The sequence below is a fragment of the Natrix helvetica genome, assembly GCF_964273705.1.
Source record: "Natrix helvetica genome assembly, chromosome: 10".
Lineage (NCBI taxonomy): Eukaryota > Metazoa > Chordata > Lepidosauria > Squamata > Natricidae > Natrix > Natrix helvetica.
In genome coordinates this window covers 16,975,331-16,990,516 of record NC_138561.1, presented here as the reverse complement: position 1 = coordinate 16,990,516, position 15,186 = coordinate 16,975,331, and the positions used below count along the sequence as shown (strand labels likewise).

The 15,186-nt window shown below is 41.7% G+C and overlaps 1 protein-coding gene across 4 annotated transcripts in view; it reads right to left on the bottom strand.

Moving 5' to 3' along the window:
* The window catches only part of PHKB (phosphorylase kinase regulatory subunit beta), a 93,218-nt gene that overhangs the window by 62,911 nt on the left and 15,121 nt on the right, over window positions 1-15,186 (bottom strand). For all 4 annotated transcript variants that reach the window (XM_081963211.1, XM_081963209.1, XM_081963208.1 and 1 more), the window contains 3 exons: window positions 11,977-12,076; window positions 5,464-5,571; window positions 3,329-3,409 (listed from right to left, as the gene is read on the bottom strand). In XM_081963211.1, coding sequence (XP_081819337.1) covers window positions 3,329-3,409; window positions 5,464-5,571; window positions 11,977-12,076 — 289 coding nt within the window. The remainder of the gene's footprint in view (window positions 1-3,328; window positions 3,410-5,463; window positions 5,572-11,976; window positions 12,077-15,186) is intronic.

The following is a 15,186-nucleotide window of genomic DNA, read 5'->3' as shown; positions in this document are numbered from 1 at the left end:
AAGGCAGGGGGCGTGGGGGTGAAGCTGCCTCATGCACCCCACATAAGCTTACCTCAGCCAGGCCATCCCCCTAACACCAGCACCAGCAGCCATGTGAAGCAGGAGCCCACTTCTGCTTGGCCATGGATTCACCCCCTGCCTCGCCTCACGGCTGCAGCATTGGCACGTTGCTTGGCCTCCTGCTCTGTTGCGGCTGCGAGCAAGCAGAAGTGAGCTGGTGGCCATGTGGGAATCCTGCTGGATGGGGCCACCGCTGCGAGGCGAGGCAGGTGTTGGGGCATGGGTGGCCTGGCTGCAGGGGCCCGAGGTAAGCCAGTGTGGGGCGCATGGGACAGCTCCACCCCCCTGTCTCACGGTGGAACTGGGGTGCTACGTGGCCTCCTGCCTCACCGTCAGCAAGCAGAAGTGGACTTTCTTTACATGGAAAAAAATAAGATCCCCCCTGAAAATAAGCCCTAGTGTTTATTTTGGGGCCCAAAGGAAAATAAGACCCAGTCTTATTTTCGGGGAAGCACAGGTAGTTTGGATTTCAATCTGCTCATTCCACTTCTCCCAAAATTCCTTCAGAAGCTTAGGGAACCCTGAAGCACTTTTTACCTGAGTTGGGTTATCTTGTCTTCAAGAGCATCTACAATACATGGCAGGCAATTGAAGGAAGAACCCGCACACCTGCAGAACCTTGACGGGGCATAAAACGAGCTTCGTTCGTCTCGTAATCTGGCAGAATTAAACTAGATTTGGATGCCCCCAATGCTACCTTTACATTTGAGTTAGATTTTATGCAGCCTCTGATAGCGGGAATGTCATTCTGCAAATCTGAATGTTCAGGTACAGGGGAAGCCTGCAATAGGTTTAATCCGATAATATGGGAGATCATCCCCATTGTGTTTGTAAGGAGTTAACGAATATCATTGTTCTACATAGAGAAACAAAACTTATTACATTTATTCAACCATTTAGAACTGGCTCAGCATTTTCATCTGCTCCTGGAGGCAGCTCATTTACCTCCGAGGGAAACAAGGAATAATAATGAATAGCTTCAATACACTCAATAGGCATAACGTCTTGCGCAAGGGATTAGTCTAAATGCGAAATAAAGGGGGGGGAATGGGGAGGGGCAGGACTCAGAGCAAACACCAATTGGGACATTGTCAGGACAAAACCACTCGGCGTTAGCGACAAATGCAGAGCATGTGACTTGTAACTGAGCAAGAGGAATGCTCTTCCTCTTCTTTCTTTCCTCCTTCCCTTTTTCCTTCTCTTTCTTCTCCTCCACCTCCTCCTCTTCCTCCTACCCTCCTCCTCTTTTCTTCTCTTCCACCTCCTTCTTCTCCTTTTCTTTTCTCCTCCTCCACCTCCTTCCCCTCCCCTCCTTTCTTTTTTTTCTCCTTCTTTTTTCTCCTCCTTATCAATCAACTCCTCCTCTTCCCTCTTCTCCTCCACCTCCTTCTTCTCCTTCTCCTTTTCTTTTCTCTTCCTCCTCCTCCACTTCCTTCTTCTCCTCTTCCATCTGTTCTCTCCTCCACCTCCTTCTTCTCCTTCTCCTTTTCCTTTCTCCTCCTCCTCCTCCTCCACCACCTCCTCATCCTCTTCTTCCTTCTCCTTCTTTTCTTTTCTCCTCCTCCTCCACCACCACCTCTCTTCCTTCTTTCTTCTTCTCCACATTCTTCTTCTTCTTTTTCTCCTCCTCCACCCCACCACCTCCTCTCCTCTTCCTTCTTCTTCTTTTCTCCTCCTCCTCTCTTTATTACAAGCATTTACACCTCCCATTTTAAGAGGCAACCAGGTATGGAGGAATGGTTGAAACTGTGACCTGTGCCAGCCAATTTCTTATTCAAATCTCATTTTAGATATGAATATCTCAAATGATGCCCTACCCGGAAAATCAAGGATAGACACTAGTCCAGGCCATCCCCAATCCCTTTTATATATAGCCTTACAAATCCCACTGACTTTTATTGTTAAAAAAAAACCTGCCAAATTTGGGGGCACAGGATGCATAAGAACTGAAAGGGTAAGCATCATATAATTAAAACCAAAAACTCACTACTGGAGGAAATAAACCAGTGGGAGCCTTCAGGTCAATACTTCTCAATTATAGAAGAGTTTATGCAGATTAAGGAGAAGGGCAGACAGCTGAATTTAAGAGACCTAGGAAAAATCTTTCTTCTCTTGTCAAGGCCTGTTTATGGCCGGTTTATTTTAGTACAGCGTTGAAAGACATCACTAAAGGCTTTTTTTTTAATTTAAAAAAGTGCTTTAATGCAGAAAACTTGGGACAACTTGACTTCAGGTTGTGGGAATCCTTCCCCCTCGAATTTCCCCAGATCTAGGTTTCATATGCATTTGTATGGAAGTCATGCTTCACATACACATTCACGATGATTCTGCGCACACTTTAGAAACTGTTTTAAGTGGCACTCCTGGAATGAGCAGAGAAATTTCTGCAGGCATTAACAGCCCACTGCGTGCAAGAGAATATAAATGCTGGTATTGCTAAGAGATTCTTTTAAAAAAGAAACAGAAATGATATTTTAGGAAACATTTATTATTTGACGAGGGAAGAAAATGGTGTTTGGTTTATTAAATAAGTGTAATGCTTTATGATCCGTGGCACACTTACCTTAACCCGGGGATCTCCAAACGTGGCAACTTTTAAGAATTGTGGACATCAACTCTCAGAATTCCACCAGCCAGTAGGGTTGCTTGGAGAATTTTTGGAGTTGAAGATCACAAGTCTTAATGTTGCTGCATTTGGAGACTCCTGAGTGGTGGGATTCAAAAAAAATTTACTACCAGTTCTGTGGGCATGGCTTGGTGGGTGTGGCAGGGGAAGGATATTGCAAAATCCCCATTCCCTCCCCACTCCTGAGGAAAGGATACTGCAAAATCCCCATTCCTCCCCACCCCACTAACCTGCTTTCCAGCTCTGTTCTCCTGTGCAGGGCAACAAAAGAAGACCCAGCCAATCAGCTGGGACTTGGGAGGCAGAAAATAGATGGGAGCGGAGCCAGCCAGAGGTCGTATTTGCCGGTTCTTCAAACTACTCAAAATTTCCGCTATCAGAACCGGTCAGAACTGGCTGAATACCACCTCTGCTTCTGACCTAGCTTTTACATGGTTAACAGAAATGTTAACAGAAATAGTTTCTTGCTATCATTCAGGGCCAAGAAAGAAAGAAAGGAAAAAAAAAACATTGCTCCAATTTTAATTCAATTCAGCTATTTCGGAAAACGCCCAGGGAAAAGAATTTTCTTCCATTTTGTTTAAAAGCCTGTAAAATTCCTACCGCCTGCTTTCGTGAGATATGGAATGGGCTTGTTCGTACCTCATCCGTGTTGTAAATGATCTGCAGGCCGGATGAAATCATCTCCACCAGGTAGAGCAGGAAGAGGGATACAGCATTGATCTGGATGGAGGAAAAAAGGAAGAGATAAAAGAAATAATCCTGTCAAAAGGGGTGGGGAATAGCCTGCACATACTATGATTCCTGCAATCAGTGTGCCGAGTAAAACCAGAAGGAAGGAAAATAACAGGTGTAAAATGGAAAATAAATGCCCATATCTGGAAGAGTTTGATAATCCCCTCGACACGCTTGGGAGCTGGGAGCTTCCTACTTTAATTTTTGCCTCGTGTCCCTGAGTTGCAACCGACATGATACAAAGCACAGTTCAAGGATCAGAGATGGTTTCTTCAGCAACCTTTTTAGAAAATACCAGCTTTCATATAAAATGGATGATATTCAATCACAGGACATCGGTTTGGGTTTGCGGTCGTTACTTATTTCATTATGGCCGATGCCCAAATTACCCTCTAGAGTAGAACAAGGCAACTGGAACCCTCAACTTAATGTCAAAATTGTTCTGGAGATTTCATGATGAGTGAGTGGTATTTGGCTTTAGATAGATAGATAGATAGATAGATAGATAGATAGATAGATAGATAGATAGATAGATAGATAGATGATAGATAGATAGATAGATAGATAGATAGATAGATAGATAGATAGATAGATAGATACCGCAACATGCCAAATGACATCCATTCACCCGATAATGTAAAGAATAAAAAGTTTTCCAAATGAAATCCTTGGTTCTCTTTTCTTTCAAGGAGGCAAGCCATAACAACATCATAACTAAAGTTGAGCAACTGCCTTGCCACAGCAATTCCCCATTAAAACAAAAGCAATAAAAATAGCATTGGGGGGAAAAAAATAACTACGTTCCCCAAACCAAAAGCAGCCACAGCAGTTAATTAAATCGCAATGCAATGCCTAAAATTCACCACATTGCACAGCTCCGGAACCATTCTATGCCCAGTAGGAAATATCATCACTGTATTACAATACACAATATTGTACTTAACAGATTAACAGAGTTGGAAGGGACCTTGTAGGTCATCTAGTCCAACCCCCCCTCCTGCCCTAGGAGACCCTACGCCATTTCTTATTTCAAAGCGATTCTGAAGATGTTCTGAGGCAGAAAAACAAACAACCACAGCCTCTGTGTTAGAAATGGCTTGCTATTGCTAGGGGAACATTCTAATCTATCAGAGTCAGGAACGAGATTACAAATAGTCCTTGACTTACCACTTAGTGATCGTTCAAAGTTACAATGGCATTGAAAAAAGTGACTTAGGACCATTTTTCACACTTACAACCATTATAGCAGTCCCCAGTCATGTGATCAAAATTTGGATGCTTGGCAACCGACTCATATTTATGACGGTCACAGTGTCCGGGGGGGGGGGAATCAGGTGATCCCCTTCCGACAAGCAAAATCAATGGGAAAGCCATTCACTTAATGACAGTTTGATTAATTGAACAGCTACAGTGATTCGCTTAACAACGGTGGCAAGAAAGGTCATAAAATGGGCAAACTCACTCAACCAATGGTTTGCTCAGCAGCAGAAATTTTGAACTCAATTATGGTCGTTCAGCTGAGGGCTACCTGTACTGTTATCCCAGGTAAAATTGACAAATCCAAAATCCTTCACGTGCAGTAAGGAAACTCCATTGAATGGAGGAAAAAAGGAAAGAAAGCTAAGAATTAAATTAAAAATCCATTAACTTTTAATTAAGTGGCTGGCAGTGTTCTGGAAGGGGGAATTGATTCACCAAGCATAACCGAGTATCCAGATCAGCAATTCTTAACATCAATCTATAAACATATTTTAAGGCCTTCTGCATTCACAGATCCAAGCTTGTCGCGGTTTCAAAGACAGTGACAATTCATTTTGGTCATTACCTTGGTATTGTTTACGCTGAATTATACAGCAACAAATCAGACCCCAAAAGAGCTTGCTGTTGTTGGTAGGTTAAAGCAGGAAAATCAATTTGTCAAGCTCCATAATTGAAGGCGTTTTAAAAGAACGGTAGCCTTTAACTAAACAGCATGAAGGAAATATTCAAACTCACTCCAGCTCGGTAGTAGATTTACTTTTTCTTTTTTAATCGTTTCGTACCTGTAGATGTCCATATTCCTCATGAGAAAAGACCTCATCACCTGTGTGAACGTTGAAAATGGAATGCAGGCATTTGGAGGGCTTAGGATCTTGCTTATATTGTTGAACCTGGCAGGGGAAAAAGATTACATGTAATTCTACACAAATATATGGGATGAGTCAAGCAACCAACATGAAGTGTAGCGAGCCACTCAACATCACCGCGACTGGATTTCTAAGGAAAGCGCTGTGAGTTTTGCAGCAGTACCTGTTACATTTATAATTCTTCTTGGCAAAATGTAAGGGTTTAAAACTGTTTCCCAGAAGGGTAGATTGAAAAAGCATCATGTTGTGGTAATATAAACGCAGCAACGGCAAATATGTTATTGAATCAAAGGCAATTTCTTCTTTCTTGCCAATATTACAGTTTTTAAAAAAAAAACATTTCCCTGTTGAGATAGTAGGAGCAAGGGAGTCCTGCTGTTACTTTGCCATTCTCAACTTGGCACTTATGAAAGGATAGTGAATGCAAAGATTTCTTTTTATCTAGGGAGGATTAAGTTTTCCCTATACAGAGTCTATGGAGATTCTCAGTCATCCAGGTCGTGGTTGTCCCAAAGGTGTTTTTTCCAAGAGGCAACTGGACTTTCTTGTTGAAGACGTTTTGCTTCTTATCCAAGAAGCTTCTTCAGCTCTGACTGGATGGTGGGGAATGGAAGGATTTATATTCTTTGCAGACAGCTGGTCATTTGCATCCTTTTAGAGGGTGGTTGAAGCATTTGGAAGTTTACCTCTGTACTCAGGATCACCTGAATAGCGCAAATGGTTCCTGAGGTCTGCATTTTTTCTGGAAATCCAGACTACAGGAATCATTTGCACTACTCAGGTGCCCCCGAGGACACAGATAAACCTCCAAGTGGCCTCAGCGACCCTCTGAAAAGGATGCAAATGACCAGCTATCTGCAAGGAATACAACTCCTCCCATTCCCCACCATCCAGTCAGAGCTGAAGAAGCTTCTTGGATGAGAAGCGAAACGTCTTCAAAGAAAAAACAAGAAAGTCCAGTTGCTGCTTGAAAAAAGCACCTCTGGGACAACCATGGCCTTGGGTGACTGAAAATCTTCATAGACTTTTAGCCATGCACTTTGGGATAAACACCCCTTGAATGGGGTGGGCATATGAACAGATTTCCAGAAAGAATACAGTCATTTTGCTTTTAAAACGACCCGTGCTTAATGTTGTGGCCTGCCAGCGGCCAGTGAAGCTGTCAGCAGAGTCAGACAGTGAGGAGGTTGGGGAGGAGCATGGGCCAATTCTGGAGGCTGGGGAAGCCTCGGACGAGGGCTCTGTGTCAGAGGCAGAGGCAGGGCCGTGGCCATCTGACAGTGATCAGCTGCCTTTGCAGCAGAGGAAGAGGAACAGCTGGAGCCTGTTCCCAGTGTGCGCATGCGCAGAGCTGCCAGAAGAAAAGAACAACTCAGAAATCAGGGTAGACTTAGGAGTGAAGTCACAGGTGGACAGTGAATGGCCCCTCCCATAGGAAATAAAAGAGGAGCGAAAGGGCTTTTGCAGGAAACCATTCGTTCGTTCACTCATTAGATTTGTTTCAGGAGTGTGAAGACCTGTCCGTGAATCTCAGAGACTCTGTGCCAAGTCTTTCCTTGCACTGCACTGCATTTGGAAAACATTTACATGGCAGTTTCCCAAGCTAGATAAGGTCTGTGGTCATCAATTCACCTTTGAAAGACTGTTTACCAGGCATTTGCTAAATGGGAACGAGTGGAATTCACATTCGTTTAATAAAAGGGGTTTTGTCGGGACCAGGAATCAGCTTCGTGCTTTTTGGGGGAAGCCTAGGTCAGAACACTTAGAGAACAACGCTATACCTTCTCACAAATACCCAAGGATGTTTATAGCGGAAAGTCAATGCCGTCCATCAAATGGAAAGCAGTATCACATAATTACAGCAATATTAGTACAATCAGGCAGCAATGCAAAACCGCTTACAGAAGGCAGTCGTGGCAGTATTGAAAACTATTAGAATGACAACTATTTTCCTGGGCAATGAACATTTCTCTGTTCACTAGTCAAGAAATATCGCTTCGTAATGGGATTCCACATTGTCATTCGCCATGTGATTGTTGTAATTCACTGCTGTCCTTTGAGCACACTTTGATCTGCAGTGTTCATTCTGGAGACCCCAGAGGGAACCAGAAACCATCAAGGAGCTTGTCCGATTGTTGTCGCCAAGGAGATTTAGAATTTTAGAATAGAATAACAGTGTTATTCCCTGCTTAAGCAGGGAACCCTATACCACTTCAGAGAAATGGGACAAATGGAACAACTTGCCACCAGAAGTTGTGAATGCTTCAACACTGGAAGGTTTTAAGAAGAATATATTATTTTCTTCATCCTGGGTTTGAATTGGGGGATTATTATTATTTTGGCCATATTCTGATAGTTCTGTTTCTTTCTTTAAAAAAAAACATCCTTTGTCCATTTCTCTTGCTATCTTTTTCTTTTCTTTTTTCTTTTTGCCTTGGAATGTCTACTTTCCTTCCATCAATTCCACTTTCATTTGCATTCCCTTTCGTGCCAGAGCTTCGCCGCAAAATAAGAGGTGACAGACTCTGCCTGCGGTTTCTGTAAATTCAGGGGCAGGGGTGTTGAAAAGGTAAGTTTCATCACACCTGCCACCCCAAATATCAGGAGAATAACGCTGAGTAATTGCTGGCATATGTCACCTTGTTGGTATTGGAGGGAAAAAAACCAGAAACTTCATAGATAAATCAGTAGCAAATTTACAGGTTAGCATCTGCTACCAATTGTTCCTTCTTATTCCCATTCGCTTAGCATTGTGCAACATCAAGAGAAGAAAAATTTACTATGTCAAAAGAAATTTTACACTACAATCAGCTAGGGGTTGAAAGCTAATTACAGAAAAACAAGGTAGCGGAATTTATATACCTGTGCTGTTACAGGTACTTATGTACCTGTTACAGAAAACAAGGTAACGGAACTTACTTACCTATGCAACAACAAGGGGAAAATATTACTATGGCAAAAGAAAATTTAAACTACAATTTGCTAGAAGTTGAAAGCCAAAATCACAGAAAAACAAGGTAGCAGAACTTACTTACCTGTGCTGACTGAGTTGTTATTTAAGCAAAGCACAACATAACCATATTTAACATCAAACCTTTGTGCTCTTGACACAGGTCAGGCAAATGAAATGAAGCTATCAAGATGTAATGATCAGGTGTATAAAACTAGTTCTTCAAAATCCATCAGATGTGGGGAGATGAGTTGGGTTTTTATGTCTCCGCGCTCTAAATGACTGGCCCTATTAACACAACTTCGCATTTTGGAATGAGATTACCTCTATTGTAGCTTAAGGTTTGAAAAGATATTTCATGATAATGATGCGTGATGTCAAGGCTAGATAGACAAATTATAGGATTGTTAAATAGCCCTGCTACCAACCGAAAACATTAACTTCTATATTTGTTTGGTATTCTAATGCCTTCCTTCCGGGTGCTGTATTCTCATTCCAAGCTGCCTATTTCAAAATCTGAATCCATGGAGCATGGACGGGCTCAAACAACCTTATTTCCAAGTAGATCTTGCTTTCAAAGATTCTCTGAAAGGATCTCATTATGAAAAATCATCGAAACAGGAAGATTTCGCTTTTCTGCACTTTTCTTCCGCCTTGACTAAGAGAGGCACCTTGGCTAAAATGAAATCTGAAACACGATTATCTAGAGAAAAGATGCAAGCATTTGAGTATTTTGTTAAAAAGGAATCCACTTATTTTGCAACATTCCGATAAGCAAGGTTGGAAGCTGCTGCAAGTAACCCTCGACTTACAACCGCAATTTGAGCCCCAAATTTCTGTTGCTAAATGAGACAGCTGTGCCCATTTTTACAACCTCTCTTTTTTACAACCTGTCCAGGTTCAGAAGTAAGCCAAATCATATGAACGCAGTTTAAGCAACTTTCTAGCCAGAGGTGGGTTGCTAGTTTTTTTTAGTACTGGTTTGGGCATGCTCCCGTATGCGTGGAAGCATCCGGGTGAGTGGGAGGAGCCTCCCGCCGCCGCTAATACCAGTTCACGCAATCTGGGCCGAACCAGCAGCAACCCACCTCTGTTTCTAGCCCACAGACAGCTGTCAAAACATGCAAGATTTCCAGTCTGACATTCACAGTAGATAGATAGATAGATAGATAGATAGATAGATAGATAGATAGATAGATAGATAGATAGATAGATAGATAGGAGGGAGCATACTGCTTCCCTTTTGCCTTTCCACTCCACCTAGGAGCCTTCCAGGCAGGAAACCATTTTTGTGTTGCATTTGTGCTGATAAATAAATAAAGGGAGACTAGTATAGATCTACTTCAAGTTATTTGGCTCTCATCAGCTAGCCATACCCTTACTGGGATTTGAAGCTGGGCTATTAGTAGCTAATACAACTGCCTAACATGTAAAAACATCCCAGGTTTAAATCCCAGTAAGGGTATGGCTAGCTGATGAAAGCTAAATAGCTTGAAATAGATCTATACTAGACTCCCTTTATTTATTTATCAGCACAAATGCAACACAAATACACACACACACACACACACACACACATCATCTTCAACCAACACTAAATAGTGACCAGTAACAAATTCTAACACCATTACAAGGAAATACTACTACTAGGAAAAAGAGATTTAAGATTATTTTGTAGGAAAATAAATATATCATCTTCAACCAGCACTAAACAGTGACCAGTAACAATTTCTAACTTCATTACCAGGAAAATTAATCTATATACAAATTTAGGGCAGGAAATTATTTTTTCATTTGCGACAAGACAGGATCCTCCTGGGGCCTTGAACTCATAAATAATCTTTTCCGATTAACTATGTCAATGATGATTGCACAACACCATGTCAAACAAAGGGAGAAATGCCAGCACTTCAAGAAAGACCTTGTCAAACTAAATTTTTCAGAGCCGATAAAAAAGTAAAGAAACATGTCATCCCCAAAATAGCACGGACCCACTGCATTTTTAAAACCATCTGCTATTTTTGTAAAGATTTAATGAGAATAGAGCGAAACCCAGAAACAACAATGGTTTGAAGAAAAGAAAACATGTTAAATATTATTTGTCCACCTCTAAGGTATTTTCCCTGACTAATTGGGAAGGAGGCAGTTAGGCATAGATCATCTAAAAAAACCTTGCAAATTAAAAGGGTATAATTTAAAACGCAGTTATACAGTATGTGTAATTTAAAGCGTGTGAAATGCTGCTCACCAATGATCATAACTCGGGCACCAGAAAAATGCTTTCTACTTTGTCATATGTGTGTGTCTGTGAGTGTATGCATAATGGTTATCTTTTGAGAGCTGAATGCAAAGAAATTTCATTTTAATGAGTGCTGATTAGTGTACACTTAAAGCGACAATAAAGTTTTTATTCTGTTCTATTTGACTTCAAATGACCATTCAAAGTAACAACAGCACTGAAAAAAAGAGACTTAGGACCATTTTTCACACCATATTTTTGGGAGAATAAGACGCACCTTCCACCTCCTAAAAGAGCGTGGAAATATTGGTGCATCTTATACACCGAATACAGCCATTTTTAGCCTCCTGAAGCCTGCCCCCACATCCTATTTTTGCAAAAAAACAGGCCGTTTTTTCCCCACAAAAACGGAGGCTTTTTTTTGCCTTCCCTCAACCCCCAGCAGCACTCTGCAGGCTTCAGCAGGTGCAGAAACGGGGGCATTTCTGCCTTCCCCCAGCCCTGCTGAAGCCTGCAGAGTGCTGCTGGGGGCTAAGGGAAGGCAAAAACTTTTTTTTTCTTACTTATCTCTACAAAATCTTGGTGCATCTTATACACCGGTGCGTCTTATAGTCCGAAAAATACGGTATATCATTGCAGCATCCCCATGATCACGTGATCCAAAACCAGACGCTTGGCTAGCCAGAACTAGTTCGCATTTATGATGGTTTCAGTGTCCTGTGATCATGTGATCCCCTTTTGTGATCTTCTGGCAAGCACAGTCCATGGAGAAGCCAGACTGATTTAACAACCATGTTGCTAACTTAACAACCGCAGTGATTCACTTAACAACTGTGGCAAGAAAGGTGGTAAAATGGAGCAAAATGCACTTAATAAATGTCTCACAAAATATATCTTGGGCTCAATTGCAGTCATAAGGCAAAGACTTCCTGTGTGCATTTCCAACACTTAATCAACCAGCAGTCTCTGGTTTGCCCTCGGTTCAAGTTCTAAATGTTATTAAAAGAGGGTTTGCTTTTAAATAGTTGATTTACTATGTCACGTGTGTCTTCATCTGTGGCTTTTAAGTATATTAGGGCCAGAGCCTAGAAATAAAACTTTTTTTTTTCTGGTAGCATGCAAGCTGGCGTCACATCTATGGCCCTTTTCATTTGTTTGCTGCCGAAACATTTTAATGTCTACAATTAACTTAATCCTTTAGAATTAAGTGTCTGCCTCCGTCCATAATGCAACGTTTTACCTTATCAGCCTGACGCATGTAACAGTAGAGAATTCCTCGCATGCATTTTATAGCAGAATGCTCCAGTTCGTGGGTCCGTCCCTTGTCGTCATCAATACGCCTGAATAAGGGAGATAACCCGTGAAACAAATTAGAAATTCGTTCAGAAGGAAGTTGAAAGCACCCACATCCCCCCCCTTTTTTTTTTGATAATTAAGCATTAAGGCTGTTTTGATAGAGTGGCACGAGCTAACATAAATAGTCTCTGGCCCCGTCAACCTTGCCAGAATAAAAGCCAACTCTTAAAAAAGGAGTCAACAAGTAAGCCAACAATGAAGTGTGGGTTCACTCTTGCAAAGAAACTTTTGTTTCCCTCTGTCTTCGTATTTTAAAGAAAACGTGGATATACCATATAATTATGAGCTGCAAAATGGAAAAGAAGAAAACTATCTGACAAACGTTTACACAATGGTGATGCTTGAAATTTTATTTGTTTATTTAAGAAAATTTATAGGGCCACTCAACTCATTCTCAATGACTCCGGGCGGCTCACAAAGATTTTTAAAAATCTCATAAAAAATCTTCCCCCATCTTTAGAAAGCCTCCAAAGCCTGGGGAAGGCGAAAACGCCCCTCCCCTGCCATGGTGCAGGCGGCTGACTAGGTCATGGCCACTCTGGCCACACCCACCCAGCAACCCACTCCTGAGTACATGCAGCCTCTTTTAAATCCTTGCCTCGCTTAAATCTTAATTTTCATGTACTGCTTATAATTTTTTATTGTACACCACCTGGAGTCCCTCTGTGAAGGAGATGGATGGTTCTAAAATACAATGAATGAATGAATGAATGTCTCAAACTCTCTGGTTCCACGATAGAGAGAATGGATGCAGTAGGAGTCCCTTTCAAGCATACATAAAATTGGCATTAATTGATTACGTTTTACCACTTTAAAGGCTCTTTCCTCATATTACAGATACTCGTTATTGACTCTTTAATCTCTTCTCTCTTCTTTTAAATTTATTCCCTCTAGAGTTTTGTGAACTTTTAAGAAGTACGTGTGGTTAATGTGCAAATTAAAAAAAAAAGCATTTGCTGCCTTTCCAAAAAAAAAAAACATTAATCACAAACCTTCAGGGCAGAAACATTATTAATAACAAAATCAATGATCAGAGGAGGCGACGGGATTAAAAAAAAAGATTCAGAAGCAAATTAATAACTAAACTTCTCTACAGGGGCATTTTAAAACAGACAAACTATAATAGAAAAGCATCTTGCTTCTTTTGGGGGCATCGTTTTTGCCTCAATGTGAACGACAGATCATTCAGCCGGAGTCACATCAATCAAAAAAATATGACAAAGTTCATCAATACTGTTTTCCGATGCTGTCTATATGTAAAAGAATGTCAAGTCCCAAGTTCCCAAAAGCACTGAACCCAGAAGCGTGAATAACTATTAGAAAGATTCTAGAAGATCTGCATTGATCTTCAAAACTTGAGATCTCGCACCTGTAATGGTGAAAGAAAGAAACATTTCAATAACAAAAAAAGTTTCAAGCCCAAGGAAAGCAGGCGATTCAGGCAGTTTAAATGAATGTAAGATTTATTGCAAGCTTAAGGTCCCCCCCAAAATCTATATATGTAAAAAAGGCCACATGTATGTATGTATATGTTCCAACATAACTCTGGAGCGCCTCAAGCAATTTCAACCAAACTTGGTACACAGATGACTTACACTCTGGAAACAAATACTGGGGGGGGGGGGGGGGGAGAGACACCCTTGGTGGGTTGGTGTGTGTATTCCAGAATAAATCTAGAATGCCTGGCTTGTTAAGGAGAGCGAGTGTGGCGTCCTAGAGTGGCAATAGTTTGTGATGTCAGTTCCTTCGCAGCTTCCTTTGGAAAGCAAGCTGTGACATTCGCCCTGATGGATTTGAGTACAAGTGCCAGGATAGTAGACATGGAGGGGAAGAGGAGAGCATGGGAGGGGCAAGGGAGAGGGTAGGGATGATGGGCATGAGGGTAGGGGGAAGAAAGGCCCCCGTCAGATAAATGGCTCCCTGTCAGACAAGCGCTTCAATGCCTATAAATACCCAGGCAACGCTGGGTCATCAGCTAGTTGAAATTAAATTGAAACAAGCTTGGAGGGCAAACCACTGCCAAAAGCTTAAGCTCTCTACAAAAATCTGACCTACTAACGGTTGAGGGAAATGAGAGGAAATTAAAAAGGCAGTCAAGGTGGGCACGCAGGGACTCGTGACTTATGACATGTTTAAACCTCTCCGTCAACAATTTCAAGATGTGCACATAAGTAAAGGCAACTCTTTACTTAGCACTCTTTTCGTCTGATTTTTTTAATATATTCCGCTTAACACATCTATTTCCGAGTGTTTTGTCGTAGCCCTAAACACAGGCAAATTAAATTAAAGATATACATTTTGAAAGTTGACATTTCCAGACTGCAATTAAGCAGAACACCTTAGGTATTTATTCTACTGGTTAAGAACAGTGGGGCTTTGATTTGCAGTTACCAAGGGTACTTCAGACAAGTACCTATCATTAGGGGAGAAAATGAATAGGACAAGCTTTTAAGGGAGATTAGACTCAGCAAGAAAAAAAATAATTGTGAGGGGAGGGGAAATAAAGCCACTTGCAAATCAGCATTTCAAATGAAGGCAGTGGGGGGGAAAAGCTACCCAGCTTTCAAAAACAGCAGAGACCACTGTTCAGAACCAGAAGAAAAGGAAAGCCTTCACTGAAATAAGAGGTTGAGCCACTTGATGAAGGCAATGACTTAGAAACTAGGAGACAGTGAGTTCTAGTCCCACCTTAAGCATGGAGGCCAGTTGCTGGACTTTGGGCCCATCAGCAGTGAGTTCTAGTCCCACCTTTAGGCAAGAAAACAGGCTGAATCGCAGTGGGCCAATCACCAGGAGATTGGGAGTTCTAATCTTGCCGTAGGCATGAAAACCGGCTGGGTGACTTCTGGCCAATCACCGGGAGATGCAGTGAGTTCCAGTCCTGCCTTAAGCATGAAAAATGGCTGGGAGACCTTGGGCCGGTCCCTCTCTCTCTCAGCGAAATTCACCTCACAGGGATTTTTGTTTTGTTTGTTACAGAACAAATATATCATTATAATTGAGTTGTTTTGCTTTGGCTGCAGTCTGAAGTGAATTGTGCTCTGAACACCACACAGAATTGTGTAGAATTTCACAAAACCCACCACTGCGAAAT